We start from the raw sequence: 20794 nt of genomic DNA, 5'->3' as shown, positions 1-20794 counted from the left end.
AGCAGACGCGATCAACAATACCGTGAGTTTTAATGGGCCTCGACAAAGAGCCAATGTTTAATGGGGAAACTTTCAAATAAAGATAACTGAAGAACGAAAGCGCAACAAGAAGTCGTGAAAATAAAACAAGAGGAGAAAAAGAATTAGTGAATTGTGAATTACGATGTAGACAGCTTTGCAATTCACCGGATGGTTTGGCCTAGCGAAAATACTAGGCGATTGGCTCGTAAAAAGCTTTCGGGCATAACCAAGGGCCCCATTAAACCTCCGTGGAGAAACGCTGGGTACGTCATGATGTCCAAATGCCGTTAAGTGGTTGACAGGCTAATAAACCTGGCATCGTAAAATTTTCTTTCTTGAACTTGCCAGGACAATTCAAAATGATGTATTCTTTGCAATTGACATTTCGATTACTATCTACCGTTGAGAATCATAATTCAAGTGATTCTAAACCAACAATGTGAAGACATAAACCACAAGTGCGTGAAGTCCAGCGGAGAAATTTATATTTTGAAAATATTTTCAATTGCTCCAATTTATTACGAAAATATACAATGAATATATACACGATTGAGTATATATGTACATATTCACCTCAAATTAATAATGAGTATTTGTTCTACCTTAAAAAATTAAAGGTCTCAGTCCCAAACTCGATTTCCTCCATTTAAAAAACTGTAAAATCCAAAATCCTTGAAATATTTGAAAAAAAAATCCAGTCATTTAAGCAATACAAATGTAGTCTATGAAAACAACCCATGTAAATAAATCATATGAACTTGCGCACTTCAAATAAATAAATAAAAAAAATATTCCTACAGCGCGAATTTAATTAAATTAAAAAATTTTCATCTTCTGACTGTCAAATAATTTTACTTCCATAGTTTCCCCGTTAAATCAAACTAAAGTGATTTATCTGGCAGTATCCACTCAATTTTCCGCAAAATACGAAATATTCCACCAATTACGACAATAATTTTATCACTCTCATAATTAAACTCAACGCGAATTCGTTGAAAAAATAAAAAGGCGAGACATTTCAACGTGAAAACATTTCAAAACTGTTCGTGGAATTTACGAAACTAAAATATTCATTGGTATGGAATTCCACATACTCCGTAAAATCCCCACGTCCATCGGAATGTGAAGTGAAATAATTACCGTCACCGAGTGGCTTGCTAATTAAGATATTCAGTGATCTTCCAAGCGGTCTGTTAGCTCCCAGTGCTGAGTAAATATTATCTCCGACAATTTTTGTGACCCACTTTCTCCCATAATACCGCATCGAAACGCAATATGATTTTTCAAAGTGACGTCTGAAAACAAAACTCCATTAAACGCTGTGGAAAGTTCTTTATTAAGTTGAAAGAGAATAATGAAAAAAAATTCCCCTCCGAACTGGGACATGAAGCGCGATTATTAATGGTTTTCGTTGACACAGAGAACTAAGTTTCCCGGGCTATAAATATAAAACCAGCTTACCTCATGGACTTTCGGAAATAAAGAGCAGTTTATCTGGAATATTCCTCCAGTGGGTTTGCTCCCCGCTGACAAATTATTGAAGGTCATGTTGCTTATATACTTGTATATAATCTCAGTGACAAATGAACCGACGACGACAGCTATCGTACGGTGGGAATGACCGAGTCTCGCTAATGAGTTTCGGCTGTTTCATTTTTACGGCCAATGGAGGCTGTGTGTTGCACGTAGAGACTCTTAATTTCCGCGGATTGTGCACGACTCCATTCAACAAAATATAACGAACAATCATAACGGAGATTAATGACTCTGAGGCGGACGATGAAAAAAATCCCTTCCGCCTCTCTTACCCGAGTGGAAATTATGTCAGGCGCGCCTGAGGTCTGATCAGAACCTGATCTGGTGGTGGCGAGGTTCAACTGATCAGGCGAGACTTGATCAAGAACTGATCAGTTTTTGATTTGTTGCATCTGATCAGACTTACTCTGATCAGGTTCTGATATGATGAGCTTGATCTGAACCTGAGGTCCGTCCTCCTGCAATAATTCGGATCAGATTTTGGTCAGGTCAGCCTGAGTGGAAATCGCCTCAGGCCGCTCTGATGTTGGATCAGTATTTGATCCGGTATTCGTCAGGTTTGTCTGATCAGGCCATGCCTGATGAGGAACTGATCAAGTTTTGATCAAGTGATCCTGTTCCGAACTACCTAAGATGAATTATGATCAGGTTTTGATCTGATCATCTTCATCTGAGTCTGATCTAGTGATATCGATGGGAAACTCATCAAATTTTGATCCAGTTCATCAGAACATAAATAGTCCAGGTAGAACCGAATCAGGTTCTCATCCAATCAGTCTAAGCTTAGTCTGATCGGATGATTCTGATTAAGTTTGGATCCAATCCCCCAGATCTCGAAAACTACAGACTACATTAAATACATGAGAAGCTAAAAATTAGACCATTCTGAATCAGGTATATAATGTACTTTATTCAAGTGTTTTTTTTGTGTAAATATGTGTAGACGTATTAAATTTACAAATAAATTATTTTCAAGAGGAAAATAGTTCTCTAACTTCGATTTGCTCATTATTATTATATTACTATTTAAATCTTTGTCATCAACGGAATTGAATCGTGACCGAAAAAATCTTGTAAAATATACGCGCACATCCGGAAATAATTACAAAGTTAACGCATACCTCGATAGAGATCGTATAGGCAAAATAGAATTGACTTGATCATAAGATCCGGTTAGCCTAGTAGATCGGGCATAGGACTGATAATCGGAACATCGCAGGTTCGAGCCCCAGCATCGGTAAAATCACAGGTGGTTTTTCACTGTTAATAATGGAAGATATTCCTTAAGATAGATGAACAGTAGTGAAAAAATTGAATTATTTTTTGTTTTCAGCTAATAATGATTGTTTATTAGCATCATCAGATTGAGATAATGTTGACTTGATCAAATCCTGTCCAGGTCGGCTTGATCAGGTCCGGACCAAGTCAAGGCGTTACATGCCTGATCAAGTTCTGATCCAGTCGTCGGATCAGTACCTGATTATACATGAGGGCGACCTGATCAGGACTTGATCCGGACCTGAGTTCAATTTCCACTCGGGTAGTTTCGTCTCAATTTTTTTGGAAGAGTTATAATCTCTCCCATTTAATTTTCGTTTATTACATGTTCAATTGAGCTGTTACATTTTGTTAATACTGCAACGTCCTTGAGCCCTATCCGTCGAGGCTAATTAAATGTTGATTCATTCATTCAATTGTCAATTTTAATGTGGTAATTAATTGTCCTGCGGTGTTTTGAAAAAAGAGCTTTAACTTTGCGTATAAAAATCTCGTTAAAATGCAGCGAGACACCGGATTGATCACGTCGATACACAGTTGCGATACGAGCGAACGGGGATAAAGATTTGCTACATACGGCCCAGTTAAGTCAGTAGGAGGACTTTTTTCAAGTTAGCGAAAACGCCTCAGGTCCATTGTAGTTTTTGCGCCTGGGTTTAATGGAGCGTGTTCCACATTGTTGTTGGGCTGGAATAAAAAAAACAAAATAACATATAAAATGTTATCGGATCGTCCATTGTGCCGGGGAGTTGAGTTCGCAGATGTATCGAAACGGTCGCGCTTCATCGAGCCCCCGACTGGTGTGTGATTTTTCATGAAAATAAAGATCTAACTTCATCTGTGTAATTTATTGACAATTGTACTCCACTGTTATTTCGCGGTTATCAGGGCTTTCAAAGCGGATGGAACAGTTCAATGATTGTGAGACACTCGAGTGGCTGATACCATCAGATAGTAAATAACCCACTCCGACGGAAAATAAATGTAAAAAAAAAATTAACAAGTAAATTCATCAGTGACAACAATCCCCTAAAAATTTCGCATCTTTTCTAAAAATAAAATCATTAAAATTAAAAAAAAAACGGTTAAACTCAGGTATGAAAATCCATCGGCTTATCAACTCTTCAACTCCGATGAAAAAATTCGATTGATCGCAACCAGACATTTTCAAGTACTCACCAAGTGAAAAGTATTCAGTCACCGATAATGATATCGCTCGAGTGTCTCTCGAAAAATTACAGTTGCACTTTTCCACTCTGTCAGGCAATATTCAGGGATTCCTGAATCCCATTGTTCGTTTTATTTTATCCGTATAGATATGCCGAGAGCTGCAAGTCGTCTGCCTCTAGGTATGCAATAAATTCGGGGTCCCACGCGACCTTGCGATTTAAGCCGGCTTTACCTCTCCCTCCTACCGGGGAATAGGAAACGTGAATCTGCCTCTTCACCACTATATATCGCCTCGTCCTTTTCTTCGGATTTGGCGGTGCTCCAGCCCTACCTTCATCCCTCCCACCCGCCCCAGCGATTCGTTCGTTATTGTCCGTAAAATGGGTCGACTATAATTGCACCCATAGCGATGTACACCAACAACTTGGGATCTCAATCTCTCACTAGTGCCGGTATCCCTCTCGTCTGTTTCCGCTTGTGCTTCCCCTTGAACCTTCTCCAGCAATCGCTAAGAGACTCTCGGATCTTTCTACACAGCGAAACCTGATGATGATGCTTTCCCCACCCAGTGAGACTCTTCGGTACGAGTGGAAATGGAGTGAGCACCACCAGCTAAATAACTTTTGCACCCACTATACCCGCTGAATTGAGAAAATTTTCTCCAATAGTATCGCTTCCGCTGGGGGAGGGAGAGGAAGAGGAAATTTCATCCGTATTTGATAACCGTTATTACCAATTATCCGGTAATTGAGATTTCAAATCGAATCTTTAATCTGATTGGATTTTTTACTTCTGTTGCAGGTATGGGAACAATTTGTTCGGGGGTCACGGTTATTGATACTTATTGGTGAGTTCGTTCTGGTTTAATCCGTTCTAATGAGAGATTATTGGAAAGAAATATTCTATTTTTCATTGAGGAGATCTTGAGGGAGGAAATTACGTTTAACAACTTCCGTTATCGATGGTTTCTTAATTAAAATATTTGAGGAAAAAATTGGGTCGCATTTATCGATGAAATCCAATTTATTTGCGCAATATTTTTTATCCAGTTATTGCTTTAATTTTTTGAAATAACTGAGTGAAAAAATAAGAAGATTCATATCATGAAAAAAAATTATCTATAACAGAAAAAATCGTTAAATGTAATTTGAAATTGGCAAATGTTAATTAATCGCATCCTCTCCAAATCAGGGCAAATCGAATGCGATTAGCCCAGGATTTGCGATAAACAAATCGCCGGAACCTTCTTATCTAAACGCGCCCCCCGATAATCGCAACCACTGATTTTTCCCCATCGATGCAGTTACACATACCCAAAAAGATAAGAGCAATTCCGAGTCTTGCGCGTCGATCGGTAATGGCCGGGTCACGTGTCACGTATTAAAGTGAGATTACACTGGATTGACATGGCGATGTGTATCTGATCCTCTGAGCCCGGGATTCATTGTCTAAAGATCCTCAATCTCTTTATCTACCTGCGGGGACTTTTATGTATCCCACTGGTCCGCAACGAGAGAAAATAAAAATCGAACGTTTCAGGGGAGATAAGCCTGATGCTGCCAATTACGCAGTGAGACTTACAGTGACGATGCACATCTCGTGCATTTCCGAGGTTACAGCCCGATTAATCAAGAATAATTCGTGAATTAATCGACACCGAGATCTCCAGAGAAAATCGTTCAAATAAATTTTATCATCTCTGTTAACGATTGGAACGTTTCTCATGGTCCAAACTTTAGTTTTCTTTGTTATGTAGATCTTTAGTGATTTTTCATTGTAATTTGTTGCAATTTGTTTTCACAGACTAGTTATTTGAAGTATTAATTGAATTAATCTCTATTGAATGCAGAGATTTTATAGCAGAAGGTCTAGGCAACAATTTTGAGAAATTTTAAAGTAAAAAAAAACATAAAAACGATTTTTTGACAGATTAATTCTTATAAATTATTCTTCATCCATGATTTCCCTGGGAGTATCCAATGTAATTATTTTTTAATCATGAAAAATCGTCCCTACGCCCTGAGAGGAACAAAAACCTTCATTCAGCCGATATTCCTTGCAATGCAATTTCAGTGAACGACAGGAGCCATCACTCCTTCCCGGTTGAGCATCCAGGGGTGTCCTTCGATGAGCACTATCCAATGAGAAATTCCAGATCCATCTTAAGGTCGAGGCTTTTCCACAACCCTCCCAATTCATCCAATTCCACTGAACCCTCATTTCGGGACCAGTTTCAATGGTCGACTGAGAATAGTTGCAGATCCATGGATGTCTGGTATCTCTCGCTAGTCGCATGCATCCTCCCCCTGCTCACCGCACAACTAATTATCCGGGTTCACTTTCTCTCTTCCTCTCGTGCACGGCAGTCGGTCTGTTAGCCATCAAAGACCGAGTGGACAACTCGGGGCTTCATGTCAATCCACCCAATCATAGCATCTCTCTGGATTCAGTCAAATGAGCTATTTCGAAAGAGGGCTCTTCACAAAGAGTTGGGACGTTTAATTATCTCTGGGATGGAATGCTGTTCGTTAATTATTATCCGGAGTTTTCCATTACTTTTATAACAATTGGGCAATTCAATTTTCTTAGTGGGGAAGTTTATCGCTTTTTTTTATAAAGAAAAATAAATTAGAAAGATTTTTTAGGGAAGGGAAAATTTGATAATTCTTAGAGTGTGATTTCGATAGAAAATACTGTCCAACTTCGGCAATAATCGGCTATACTCGGCGCTCATTGATAACTAGTCATAATGAGTTACTGACAAATTACTGTGTGGCACAGTAAAAAATCAAAGAAGACCCAATAAAATAAACTGACCCAGATAGAATTTTTTAAAAGATTTCTATCAATTTTTCATTTAACCTCAAATAAAAAATGATAGACCTTCAAATTTTATAGTGCTATTTAGTCAATTTTACGAAGCCACATCTTCTTAATGAGAAAATACATAGTATTGATAGGAATTTGTATGTATGAATAAAACACATTCCAGTATTTCCAGCACGTTGCACCACCCGGCGGAATAATTTTTCCCATACTTCTCTCTCCATGTAATTATATAAAATTTTATGAAATTTCGTTCTCCGTTGAAACATCTTCCGATCGCATTAAATTACCCAAGATATTTCGCGAAAAGGGATGATGGCAAAGTTTGAGTTGAGAACATCGTAAACGAGAAATCGTTAAACGTTAAAAAAAACTCTAGTCTAGGTTCCATTAAATAGAAATCTCCTTACTCTTTGTTTGCCCCATTCCTCGCGCAACGTTACGCTGCAGTTGATAGTATCAGAAGGTAGGACCTGTGCCACAAGTACGACAATATAGTGCAGATGCGCACTCTACCGTCTAGATGCCTTTAATTAATCGTGAGCTTACTTTCCCTGGGAGCGGTATATAGCAGTTTCTGGATGCATCCCTCTCCAGCGACTCAGCGTACCGTTTCCCAAGTTCTTAAGTAGGATTAGCGCCAATAGTAAGGGAAAATCCATAGAAAATGAGCCCATGTTCGAAGTTTGCTCCTTTGCACTCTGGCAAACATCTCGATCTTTACCCTCTTGAAACTATGCCACGAGATGAATTGTTATGCAACTCCGTCGATCGTTAGATGCACGAATTCGCGAAAATAGTCTTTTCCTTTTCTGCGCGGGGGGGGGCACCCCTCTGCGTTGCCAGCGTCGGGAGGGCCGGGGGGAGCCCCCTAAAAATATTGTGCTTTCATAACTCATTAAATTTATACCCTCAAGGGACAATTTTGAAAATTTCCCTGAATGACGTAGAAAAAATTTTTTTAATTCAATTGAATTCGAATCTAAATATTCGTGCATCCATCTATCCATCCCCTGAATTTTTTCGTCCTCCCCCCTCCCTCCAAGGCCCCTGTTGAATAGTACACCAAGTAGACTCACGGCGAGAGAAACCCTCCCGACATTTGCATTGAATGCCCTTACCCACAGAGCTCTCTCCAATAGATACCCCGTCTGCACCCGGTACCTTGTACCATTGTGTTTATTTATGGACTTTAATTATATCAAATATGGTGTGGGATAGTGCGCGTGTCTTGTATAATGGCCGAATGTGTACACGGCATAGGGTTTTATACGATACGACATTTAGCTGTGGCCTTACCTCATACACCAGACCTACCTTCGAGTGATGACACCAACATGAGCTCGACTACAAAATCCAAACTGCAACAATAAATGGCCCAATGAGATGGCAATTTTTAAAGTTTCGGTACAAATTATAATGTCCGGGTTACTACCGACGACGAAGACAATTCAGCCGAGTACGACTTTTATTCCCATTCGCAGGGAGAATTGTCCGTATATGGGGGCTGAATACACCAATACCTTTATCTCGATCTATATCGCTACCTTTTCCTTTTCTCATTGTGTACAACGTTAGCCGAGAACTCCTCGTGGATTCTTTGTCGCTTGTACAGCGCAAATGCTGAGGCTGGTGTTAAATCCCGTCCTTTTGTCGTACAGGGTATTTTCGTACCTAGGAGACAATACACAATGCTGTGTCTTTTCCTTAGCAACACGCTAGATCGAATCATTTGACAGTTTTTATTTACTTTGGTTAACCCCTTGCTGCATTCCTCAATCGATATTCCCAGATGAAAAAATTATCTTGTGGAAAAATCCACGAAAATTGAGAGAAAATTTTATTGAGTTTCATTCTTATTTTTAATTTTTTTTTACATAATTTCATTTCCAAGACTACCACAGGGAGAGGAGTCCCCAGGAACAAGTCTATGAATTTTCCAGTATAATTTAAAATCACTGACAACAACATTTCAACGAAAGAGCCAGAAAAAAAATGCTCTCAATTTTAAATAAGAATTTCAGTTAATGAAAAATTGAAAGAAAAATTTTTTAAATTAAATTAATCACTAGTATTGTAACGAGTGTATTCTCAAGTTGTCTGGCACATGATACTGAATAAAAGAAAAGCAAAAAGCCTGCAGGGCGAGAGTCCCTTTCGACTACCGAGGAAAGTTGAATAATCCAAACGTCAGGACGAAACGAGTATGTGCGTGACCCTGCACTCAGTGAATCTGAGATTATGCTCTTTGGTGTATCTGGCTGAAGAATACCTCCATTGTTTGAACTGCACGGTGCCTCCGCGATTGTTAACTAGGTCCTTCAATAGTAAAAACGAGATAGGGTATGTTCGCCGCCTCGAGATGTCCCTCTCACTATCGAGCTGTTTTCTCATTTTTTTTTGTTTCATAACCCTCTGGAACTCTCGTGCCAACCCTTCTGCAAACGTTTCACGTTCAACCTGACGTGTGACACTGCTCCCCATTGCACCCATTCCATTCCAAAAACACCCTTTCCCCGTTACCCCTTTGGGTACATGTGTGCAAGTGTCTAGCTCTCATTAGTTTCTCCGGGGGAGGAATAAAAGAAAGAAAAAAGAACCCCTTCAATTCTTTCGCTCCAAATTCACGTACAAGTTGTTAATTGGAGGAAGGCCGCCATTTCAATCTTCAGAATGGTTGAAATTTTCGAAAATTCAAGGGGTAGTTGTTGTCAAATTTTTATTCTCTATATTCTTTAAATGAAATTTTTCATTCCTCAAAAAATAAATCAACTTGAACTTTTCTGTTGGGTAGGGACTGGTATGATAGATTGATTTTTAAAAACTCATTGCACCAAATTAACAGAATTAGTTTCACTGGTATTAACGGAAATTTTGTAATCAACAATTCATAATTTCATCGATAAATTTGACGAAAAATGGAGGAAAATCCCGCACTCTAAGATTATTCGAACCGTCAGTTAAACGAACGACGACGACATGAATTCTTCGAGACCTCAATCATAAATTAATCGTTAAATTTAACTATCTATCAATTCCAAAAATAAATGAAATCCCAAAGGGGACTAATAAAAATCCAGAATCTTTCATTCTCAAATTATTGCCCAACTGAACACGATATTAATATCAGTTTTAATTTTGAATGCCTCAAGAAATCAACTCGAAGATGATAATTTCTATTAAAGTGTCAGTCCAATAGTGCCAATCAAAAATTGAAGGAAAAAGTCATTTATTTCAGGAAAATTCTTGGGAATCTACGACGTTGGACATCATCCAGTCACTTAATTTACCATCAATATCAATATTACTTCTAAGCGCTTGAGAACCTGACCCTAAAATTAAATTGTTCCAAATCTCTCCTTTTGACCTGTCGCTCTCAATAAATTTTCGGGTCTAATTCGACTCCGAATTCCTGAAATCGGAGACAGTTTCCATCTGAAACATCGAAACGTATAATACCAGATGACTTCTCGTTGTGAATCAACGTACCACCGATAGGTTCTATCTCTTCAGTCTTGACACATGTGCACTATTTCTGTTGGGCAATAGCAAGCAGCTGTCACAGGCCTCCATGTCAACCCCAAGACACTCGACATCACTTGAAAAAGCAAAAATATGACCTCCATCACCACCTTGAAGTGCACTTGAATGAATAGCCAAACCCGTAGATTTCACCCTCATCTCCATCATCCCTGTGAGTCATCGTGGCTCCGTGTGACCCGTGCTGTTGCTTAATCATCGTTAACACCCGCTGGCCACTGGGGGAAGGGACGAGTACTGGAGAATGGGAGTCTGGTACCAAAGGCCCCTGTGTTTTAACACCTAGCGTTGTACCAACAGAACATCTCTGAGGACTGGAATTGCTCTTACAATTTATTTTCCGCATCGTTTCCAAGAACCCGGAAGACTACACCACCATACCCTCCTCCCCCCTCTTTCCCCCCCATTTGATCTCTGTGCGCTACGTGACCGTTCAAAGAAAGAGTTTAATTAGACTTCCATCCCTATTTCACACGCTCTAAATAAGTCTCGGGTCTGTTTTCCAACTCCATTCGCTTGGAAAAATTTATGTCAGACGGTACGTAGACCCTTCACGATGAGAAGGTGGAAATATCTGGCATTTAATTGAATACCTTGAATGCAAGAAGTACAAAATGAATGTTTTTTATCACTTCCTACACAGTTGAAAACATTACGGTAGACTTATTCCCAGTATTTTTCATAATTTGCAATTCAATGAAATTTTAATTGAAAAAAATCCCCTAAACATTCAACGAAATTTCAATTTTTTCAATTTGACTATTTTAATCCCATTGTGAAAAGTCAACTTCTCTTTTACATTGTATCCCCTTTCATAAGCACGCTACAGAAAGTGTGACAATTTTCACGAATTAAAACTCGAATTATCGTCACTGAAAATATCAATGGAAACTGACAGTTAAAAAGGAAGAATTCTAAAACTTTAATCCCGATTCGAGCCCCTGAAGCACTTAGACTTAATATTAATATTCATGTTGAATTCAATGCTCGAATAATCTTGGTAAGTTCGGAGTTCAAAGTTCTCAGTTATTCAATACTTAAGACCCCCTCCCCCCCCGTATTTTTAGCATTTCCCTTGGAGTGAAATCAATTAATACGGCGGAGTACACCATCAAAAGAAAACTTGAATTGGAGTTTCAGAGTGAAAAATAGGATAAAACTCGGTGCCAACGCTTTTTACTGGCTCCCCGGTGATTGAGACAATAGTTATCCCCGGAAAATCTCGATTAATCGAAAATAGCATGAGGTCCCAATTAGGAAAGACCATGAGAGCATGACAGATTCCATAAATCTATTATTATATACTATATATTATAATGCTTTTTAAAATATGAATTACATCGGAGTGAATGCAAAATGTTCTGTAAGGGACATCCCGTCATGTCGCTGCAAACTGCAGAAACCGATTGATTCGATTTGATTTCGCTTCCAACTTATCCGTTCATCTGCTCCACCTCTCCAATACGATTATCCGTGTATCGAATTATCGCACAATGGATAGTAGTAGAGAGAAATTATTTCTTCACGCAAGCAATCGTTTGCACAATACCCGCCACACGTCGAGCGATACCTGCAGCAGAAGCAAACACAACTAGTGTTATTGCTACTAAAAAAAAAGTCAACTAAACTCGTGTTCGTCCATTGGAATCGGTAAGCGATACAGATAAACCGTTGCCAGATATTTATGACTTGTCATGCATTCTCATTCTGCCCACATGTTCGTACTACGACTTTATTCACTAAAAATACATGATAAAAAAGGAAATAATCAAGCTCGTTTGTTACTCGACATAAAAATGGGACTTAAAAAAGGGCATAACGACATTCGAGCCAAGAACCTCATTCGTCTCACGCAATACCGAAGGTGGTAACTGCACCTACAGGTATAATTCTCCCTCTTCATCCCCTGAAAATGGAGAGAAAAAAAAAGTTGGAATAAGAAAAAAGTGCGAAGATGAAGAGAGTAAAAAAGAGCCGAAAGAAATGAAAAAAAAAAAAAAAAAGACGGTAATAAAGTCTCGCGGGTCAGGTAGTGCATAAAAAAGGTGCACGCTTCGTCACCGGAGGATAATCTCGTTTTACGAGGGTGCTAATCCCCCCCCCCCAACCCCCCTGCATATGCCTAGCATCGTTTTAATTAGCCCGATGTTTAGGCCGACGTCAGCGGCACGTTATGACCACGAGAAATATGTATATCGAATGCTTCCACACGCTATCAAGCTACCCCATTCATCTTGGCTAATGGCGCTTTTCCGTATTAATAATTCAGGGTAAAAAGGGGTTTTTAGTTTTCAGCGGATAGTTGGCTATTTGTGGTACTAATAGATGTAACGTACAGTGTCTTTAGAGGGAAGGATTAATTTTCACTGGAAAATAGTTGATATTGTGGGTTGTGGTTTTCTGTTGATCGAATAATTGTTTTTTTTATTAAAAATATTGAAATCTATACATAAGATTTATTTATACTGTCAGTTTAACCCTAAATACTTTACTCACATTCCTTTAAATATTGACAAATTATTTTTAATTACTTAAAATCTGTTCCATTTGCAAATTTGTGTTTTTGGATTTGGAAATTTGGACAGTACCACATGATGTGTGTGAAATTATTATTTTTTCATTGATATCCATAAACGAGTTTGTTAATTTCAATTTCAAATGTGCTTTTGATAAATTCATTTGGATTCGGTAATCCTCACTGATTTAGTGAAATATTTCATCTGATGTACAATTAAAAATTTTATCGACTCGAATAAATAATTGTTTTCAATAAATGAACACCTTTTCATTAAAATCAGTGAATTCACTAATTCTCATTAAAGTTATTCCGGAAATAAACCCAAAAAATTGAAATTAAATTGGTTTTCATTACGTGTTTCCATATTAGTAATCCCTCAGTTGAATAAATGATTTACTACTGGAATTGAAACACTCAAACAAATAAATCCCCAAGTTTATAAAATTCCATTAAAAACTCAGCTGAAGCGGCGGGAAAAATTCAAAACAATTTCCTTTGATACACATTATTCGATATAAATGGGTCACCTCTTTGGGTGCAGTTTGCTGTTTCTTGTTTTTATTTAATTATTAAAGTGATTCAGTCTTACGTGTCCCCACGAGAGCTGCTTCCTCGGTTAGTTGATTTTGTTAATACAATCACACCGAGGGGAAGGTGCCACATCCTTGGACGCACACAGTAGTAACTTTGTTAGTGTATTTGGAAACACGGAGCCCTTGATGTCACTCGGTTTCCGCCAGCCGTCACTCGTGCAGGTCTCCCTTATCCTCGATCCGCGACCTCAAAGCATATCAGGGGGGAATATGAGGCACGCGTGATGCCGTCCCCCGAGTCAATGGTTGGTTACCCCGGTCTAGACGAGCTTAGACATTAGCTGATTAGGCTTTTCATGTGCCCCGGAATCACCAAAACATCTTTTCCCTCCACATGGTGAAGGAAAATTCATGAGTCAAATCGTCCCGTTGATGTAAGCACCTCACGTCCTCTTTCTTTCAGTATAGCGCCATTAAAGTCAGGAGTAACAGGAACTATTCAGGATGAAGGTGATAAAGTCCTCGACACGGTGAATACAAAGTATTCAGTGAGAAAAAAATATCTATTGTGATCGGGAGAGGAGAGGATGTGTTTGAAATTATTCCCAGAGACGAATAAAAATTTTTTCTGGCTTTTATCGAATGGAAAAGAGTGAGATGGAGCGTTAAAAATTTCATTGAGTCGCAGCATTCTCGAGAAAAGCATTGCAAATGTGTTGGAAAAATTTATCAATCCCAAGATGTAAGGAAAATTCATCTTTTCCAGCGTTGTTATATTTAAAAATCATCTCTCGTCGGCAGTGAGACTCTATTCCCTGCGCCCCATAATTTAATCAATATCGGAAGAATAATGACGACGAACCGGGAGTTAATTGATTTATAAAAGCATTTTTGAACTAGATTGATGGACGGCTGGGTGCATCATCCCCCGCTGGAATGACCCAGTTGTGTCATGACAGTTATTGTGTACTCTCTCTCTTCCACTCATCGACTGAGCGAAAAATTCAAACCATGCAATTCTGATTGGTAGGCTGGTACGCAATGGGTATTCAATCGACTGGCACAAAATACCGTGGCATCTAACAATCATCTCAAATTATCCAACTACCGACAACGTCAGGGTAATACTAACCCGTAGTTATCGTAACTAAAATACCAGTTACCGAAAACGCACATACAAAACGATAGCCGGGGGTTAAACGAGGCGCACTAACGGCCACACTTCTCTATTGCAACGTCATATCGGCAATAACGTTGGCATAGAAACGTGTTTTGCATATACACCCGGAAGCTGAATATTCGAAAATATAAATCCAGTGTGTACGAGAGCAACCAATGCGAGATTGCGTTTTGGATAAACCTTTCTGGCGAAGTGAAGCAGAGCAGTAACCCGATATTCACGTTGGGTGTAAATCGATGTAAATTTTCTACCATCTCCAACGCTGGATGGTGCTGTACCCGTGTTGTTCCATGAACTATTTATTTGAATTCAATGCTCCTGAAATGGCTGTTTCTCATTTCCGACTATCTACCATTATTTTATTTTATTTCAGATAAGGCAATTTTCAAAATCATTTATTCATCGAGTCTACCTACTTTGTACTGTTTTTTATTACACCGATTCCTGAAATAAATTCCATCTTTTTGTCTACTGGCCGACACCGGCTTCCCGGATCTAATTGATTTTCGAATTTATTTGTTCAAGTCTGGTCATTTTTTACAAGAATTTTTTTTTTTCGTCTGCAGGCCTTCGCCCGCTCTTCTAGAATTTTCATTTTTGCGTCAATTACATGCTGAGCTCTAGAATTGTCCACCGATGCAGTGTAACAGCCTCATTGAGCAATGAGGAAGCTATTGTTAATCCCACCACACAGGGCTATCGTGTCAAACGAAAATCGCGTGCAGTGCCCTATATGGTGGCATAAATAAGCACTACTTACACTATCATTCCTATGTAAATCGAGGGAGGCCCAACTCTCCGACAAACACCCTAGATAAATTTACAGCACTAATTTAGAAAGGCCTCCAATGCCACCATAATTTACCTCTGCTGCGCTCTCGTTCACTCTTTATACTCCTCCCGAGTAGCATCGTGACTATTATCTGTCCATTTTAACGGCATACCAACAATCCACAGAAGGTACAACTCCTGGGGATTTGTGTATGCAGCGATAAGCCCCTCCAAGTATTTTCTAGACGTGGTCAGCTGGAGGTGTTGAGGAATCCCCCCCCGTCATCCCGAGCTTCCACCAGTACTCCAGTATCGTTCATTCCAATTAACTTCAAAGAGCCAATTGTAATAATAAAGTTACTATTTATATCTAGTGGTACATGGCCTCTCCCACTAGCACAATTTCCACTTTCCGTTTCGTATAATTTCAGGAATCACTGGATTTAATCTTAATTGCCTATAACTTAGAGTCTCTCGCACCATTAACCCAACTGTGCTTTAATCCTCTGGCTAACACCTCAATTCTACTCTCAGCTAATATTTTCCTCTACCTCCCTCCCTCCCCCCTCCCGCCACACCTTTTATTTGCACTTTTATCCACACATTTTGCACTCCACAACTGTTATTTCACGCGAGTTAACTATCAGCGAGAATGAACTTAATTAACCAACAGCTGAATTATGATTAAATATTTTGGTCTAACCGTGGTATGGAGTTGGAGCTTTTGATACTGGTACTTTTGCATCTCTATGTACCACATAAACACACGCTTTTCCTGGTTAAATCGGCACGCCCACTCGGTTGTTTAAATTAAATGAATTGTATTGCCCTACTCGTTGGAAAATACCACTCGTGTTTCCCGATAAATTATTTCCACTGTAAAGTTAAACATCACGCATCAACAATTCCTCCGAGTTTGTGATGGCTGTGATAATAATAATACAATACTGTGTTTCAGAGCTCGATTCAGTTTAGTGAGTAAAAAAATTGTACGAAATATGTTTTCAGTGGTAAACGAAATATTTGTGTTTGAAAAAAATTTCATTGACGAAACGCTGGTAGTGGAAATGCGTTCGGGCCATTTGTTTGCATTGAATAAGCGAGTAATAAAGCTGTTGAAACATTTCGATATCAAATTATGAGTAACTTTTATGCTACTCCCATTCGAAAAATTGAAAACAAATAGTTGGTTTATTTCAACTAAATTTTTATGAAAAAAATAGAAAAAATATTTTATGTAATGTATATTGTATATTTACCACATTTCCATTTATTCAGCCATTTAGGGGGAAGTAGTTCTGATGAATGGTGTCCTACGAAAAATATGACATATCCCAGCTCATTAATCCTCACGCATTCAACCACTCTTCAGTGATAGATTCTTCAATTCCCCTCGTCGTCGTCAATATCAAGATCGACTTGTTAACTATACATGCTGATGAAGGCCTCCCCCTGAAGTATAGCACTCGCTTCCATTAGCTTGACTGGGGTTGACTGTCCCCATCGTCTACCGTCTGATGAGATCTCGGGGTTATAAGTTTGCCGCCTAGACTGGCTTAAATATTCCCCGAATTTACGCTCCATCGAACAGTCAGCCGTGAACGCTGCGACATATCAAAGCCATTGTGGATAATTAAATGTGAATTTCATGATTTAAAGACTGCATGAAAATAGCTGCGAGATTTGTGGCAGATTTTGATTCTCGTAGCTCGCGGGAATGTGAATTAATTCAATTTTCTCCCTTTCCATTCACTAATTTATTTGCAACCAAGAACTCAATTTTATTTGATTTGAATTGCACCTGATTTCGGTTACTGACACTTTTTTTTCGAAAACGCGCGTCTGCTCTTCGGAAAGCTGTCACCCTCAGAATCAAACTAAATCAATTTATAAACTATTCGTTACACCACGTGATTACACACAATTATTTGACTTGTAGTGTCAGCCACTCTGAAGACGTCAGCCCAGTGAGGTGGTAGTCAACTTTGGCCATTAAGTAAATTCGAGAGTAGAATCTGCAATTTAATCCACGGACGAGTAAAGTCAATGGGGTTGTGGTTACGTATAATCGTGGAACCGAGACAGATATTCAAATATCCTCGGTGTGGTCTCACCGGGGGTTTCAATGGTGCTCCAAGGCATTGCCTGCGTATTGGTACACTCCTCCAATGTGCCAACACACTTGTCCTCTCACTTTCGAGATATGTGTGTAGAGGTCCAATGAGACCAAGTCCCAAGCTTGCACTAATCGGTGGTAGTCACGTATTCGATGAGTTGGACTGCACTTTGAATTTGTACCGAAAACTTGATGTCAACCACCTTGAAATGTACATAAGTTTCTGTATGTTCAGTAGTACGTCGGGGTAAGATTCCAAACATTAATCGATTCAGTTGATGTGGTTTGGTTTATGAACTTGATGGAATGTTCCGGGTTTTAATTCAACAGAATAATTTATTCGGGGTGGGAAATAATCACTGAAAATTACCCCGACGATTGCCGATAATTTCCAAAACGTCACGTACGTAAATTTGTACTGTTTAATTATTACAAAATTGATTTCTCATGTGAACAGAACTAAATGAATCATTAATGAGTGATCAATGTTGAAATCACGAGTTCTCCAGCAGCAGAAATTTCCGAGCAGAGAATTATCGGGGGAGAAATTCCCCTTCAGAAGTTTGTCATATGTGAAGGGAAAATTTCAGGAGGAATTTCGGTTGGAAAAATTTATTTCCGAAGAAATCCAGTTCTGTCGCCCATTGACAATGATCACCTCGTGATCGTCCCCTTCCCCCGAGAATAGAAAAGATTAATGCACCAGAACGAATATCGCTGAATTCCCCGTGGAAATCCATCCGTGGAATTGTCAGAGTGCTAACTGTCGTTAGCACTCTGACAATTGAAACAGTAACACGTGCCCAAATCATTATCTATCACGCTCGACAAACCAGTGATTTTCACCACTTCCTCGTTGCCAATGCTGACCACGTGGTGGACAAAAGCCCTGGGCCAACTGAGGCACATCGAATCGCCAGTAGTTCAAACAATACCCGAAGTTTCAGTTCTGTGGAAACAATCGACACAGGCCCCGGCCGTGACCCAGTCTGAATCTGCCTTCCTGACATCCGTATGACACTCGATGCCCGATTTTCCGGTACAACATTTCCGCCGATGTACCGGGTAGAACGAAACGGTCACGTGTCGGTCGTACGTCACGAGTGGCGCGTGTCCCGAATATACGATGTTTACTAGGATAGAACGACGCGGTGGCTCGTATTTGCGGCGTGACTTATATACATCGCGAATCTACAGAGTAATTTATTGTGCGTCTGTTTGTTCAGGTTCTCTGGCCAGGGCAACGCAGGGACACGAAAAACACCGACCGAACGAATTATCCCAGCTGCATTGCGCCTTATTTTACTCATTAACGTGGCATTAATTGTTTTAAAAAAACTACACGGAGGGAGAAGATTAAGAAGAAAAAGGTTCAATTACGCGCGGGTTCCGTAATTAGCAAGCGAGATTAAAGGTCTAATAAAAATTGCAAAATTCTCCTCTGAAATAGATGGATACTCCCTAGTATAGGACATGAGGCCAGCATTGACCGATTGATTGACTGTACCAATCTTGGCCGATCGTTGGTCAGTTCTTATCTCCAGAAATAATTTTTTTCCTTAGAGTAGACGACGATTTTTTAATTTACTTGAGAATTAAATTTTTCCAGTTTAAAGTTCCATTTTGAATTGGAACGGGTTTTCAAAGGATTGAGACAAGAGGGAACTGAATGTTCCCAGTTATCAATAAACACTAAAAAATTCATTCCATGATCTCTTGATTCATCACTTTTCCGACTCTTATTATCCTCAGTAGTTTTGTTATTCCCTCAAAGTCTTCGATCCCGGCATTGTTGCAGCCCTCCCAGTGCTGCAGTTCAATTGAAGAAAGGGAACGACAAACGGAATAACAAGTATTGACAGAAAGTGAGAATTGTTTTTGGTTCTGTTGACGTGTGCCATATCTAATTCGCAAGGATAAAGCCCGGGAAATGCGCCATAGGGAATGAAAAGACGAAGGGAGACATTGTGTGAATTGAATTCTCATACGTTCCATACAATTTCCTGTGTTAACAATTCCCCAGAGAGCATCTGACGTTAATTAAAATCCGACAATACCTCCAATCAAGCATTTCGGGGTCAACTAAATATAGGGGTGCTAACGAGTCTGCATTGGTACCTGAAGGGATTGTTTTTCCATTCATAAGAATCGATAAATAAATGAGACTGGGAATACGGTGAAAAAAGTCAGTGAATTTTGCTGAGGAAATTAAGGTGCGATAATTTTCTATCGCCAGTTCTTGAATTTTTGGTGTTGAAAAATTTCTGAACTTATTTTTCATTCATTTTTACCGATTTTTTTCCTCCATGAATGGAGGTGTGGATTTTCCGGGGGATGAGATAAATTTATGGGCAGAAAGTAATGGGCAAATATTCGATTAAGGGAAATATATGGGGAAAGCATTGAGGAAAGGTGGAAAAGGGATCTTGGCGTGAAATTCTGCAATTCTTAAGAGACGGACCGTTCAGGCCCCTCCGCGGCAACGCGTGTTTCGTAAATGGTCCGAGAGTCGCATTCGTGATAAATGGTAATGGTATACGTCAGGACGCTGAGAATAGCGATAAACACGAACCCCCGGAGAAGTCGAACGCAGCCAAAGGCGAATTCAACTTGAAATACCCGGATGGCTGAGAGTGTTGTACCTGGGTGGATGGGAAGAATGTATGGGTACGTAGACACGCTCGGGGAGTCCGTTAGGGTGAGGAATAGGCTACATGTGGATGAAAAGGAAAAGCAATACAACTTGCTGAGATGACATGAGAGATTGAGCTTTTGGGGGAACAGGGATTTCGAGAAATCGTGTCATTCATTCGTGCCCATTTTGATTTGTGTTGAGGGGAGATTACTTTGAGTTTCCAAAGTCGTGGCATGTTCAATATCGGTTACTTATATTGAGAACGAATAATTAATACAATTTTTCCCCCCCAAAAATCTTAAGAATTTATCATCAAACATTGAAAAAGTCACAGGGCCTCGAATTGTTTGGCTCTATTTTTACCGGCAAATTTATGTCTACAGAATATGTGTGAACTCCAGTCAAATAAATTTTCAAACACTGAAACCTTAAAAAAAAATCCACTAACTATTTTGAATTTTGTTCCAGTTCTGCGTGATGAATTTCGAGCCCAGCCTCAGAACACCCGAGTAGCTGCTGGTGAGACAGCCCTCCTCGAGTGTGGCCCACCACGGGGTCATCCAGAGCCCACCCTCCAGTGGAAGAGGAATGGTCATGTCATAGACTTTGAGACAACCAAGAGGTAAGAAAAAAATCCTCACTCATTGACAAATTAATATTAAAAGATCGA

The 20794-nt window shown here is 39.4% G+C and overlaps 1 protein-coding gene across 1 annotated transcript in view; it reads left to right on the top strand.

The window, feature by feature from the left end:
* The window catches only part of LOC135163401 (protein sax-3-like), a 181695-nt gene that overhangs the window by 151685 nt on the left and 9216 nt on the right, over positions 1 to 20794 (top strand). The window contains exon 3 of the mRNA XM_064122800.1: positions 20593 to 20746. Coding sequence (XP_063978870.1) covers positions 20593 to 20746 — 154 coding nt within the window. The remainder of the gene's footprint in view (positions 1 to 20592; positions 20747 to 20794) is intronic.

The sequence above is a fragment of the Diachasmimorpha longicaudata genome, chromosome 6 (assembly GCF_034640455.1).
Source record: "Diachasmimorpha longicaudata isolate KC_UGA_2023 chromosome 6, iyDiaLong2, whole genome shotgun sequence".
NCBI lineage: Eukaryota > Metazoa > Arthropoda > Insecta > Hymenoptera > Braconidae > Diachasmimorpha > Diachasmimorpha longicaudata.
The sequence above is the reverse complement of the archived record's forward strand: the minus strand, read 5'-3'. Positions and strand labels throughout refer to the sequence as shown.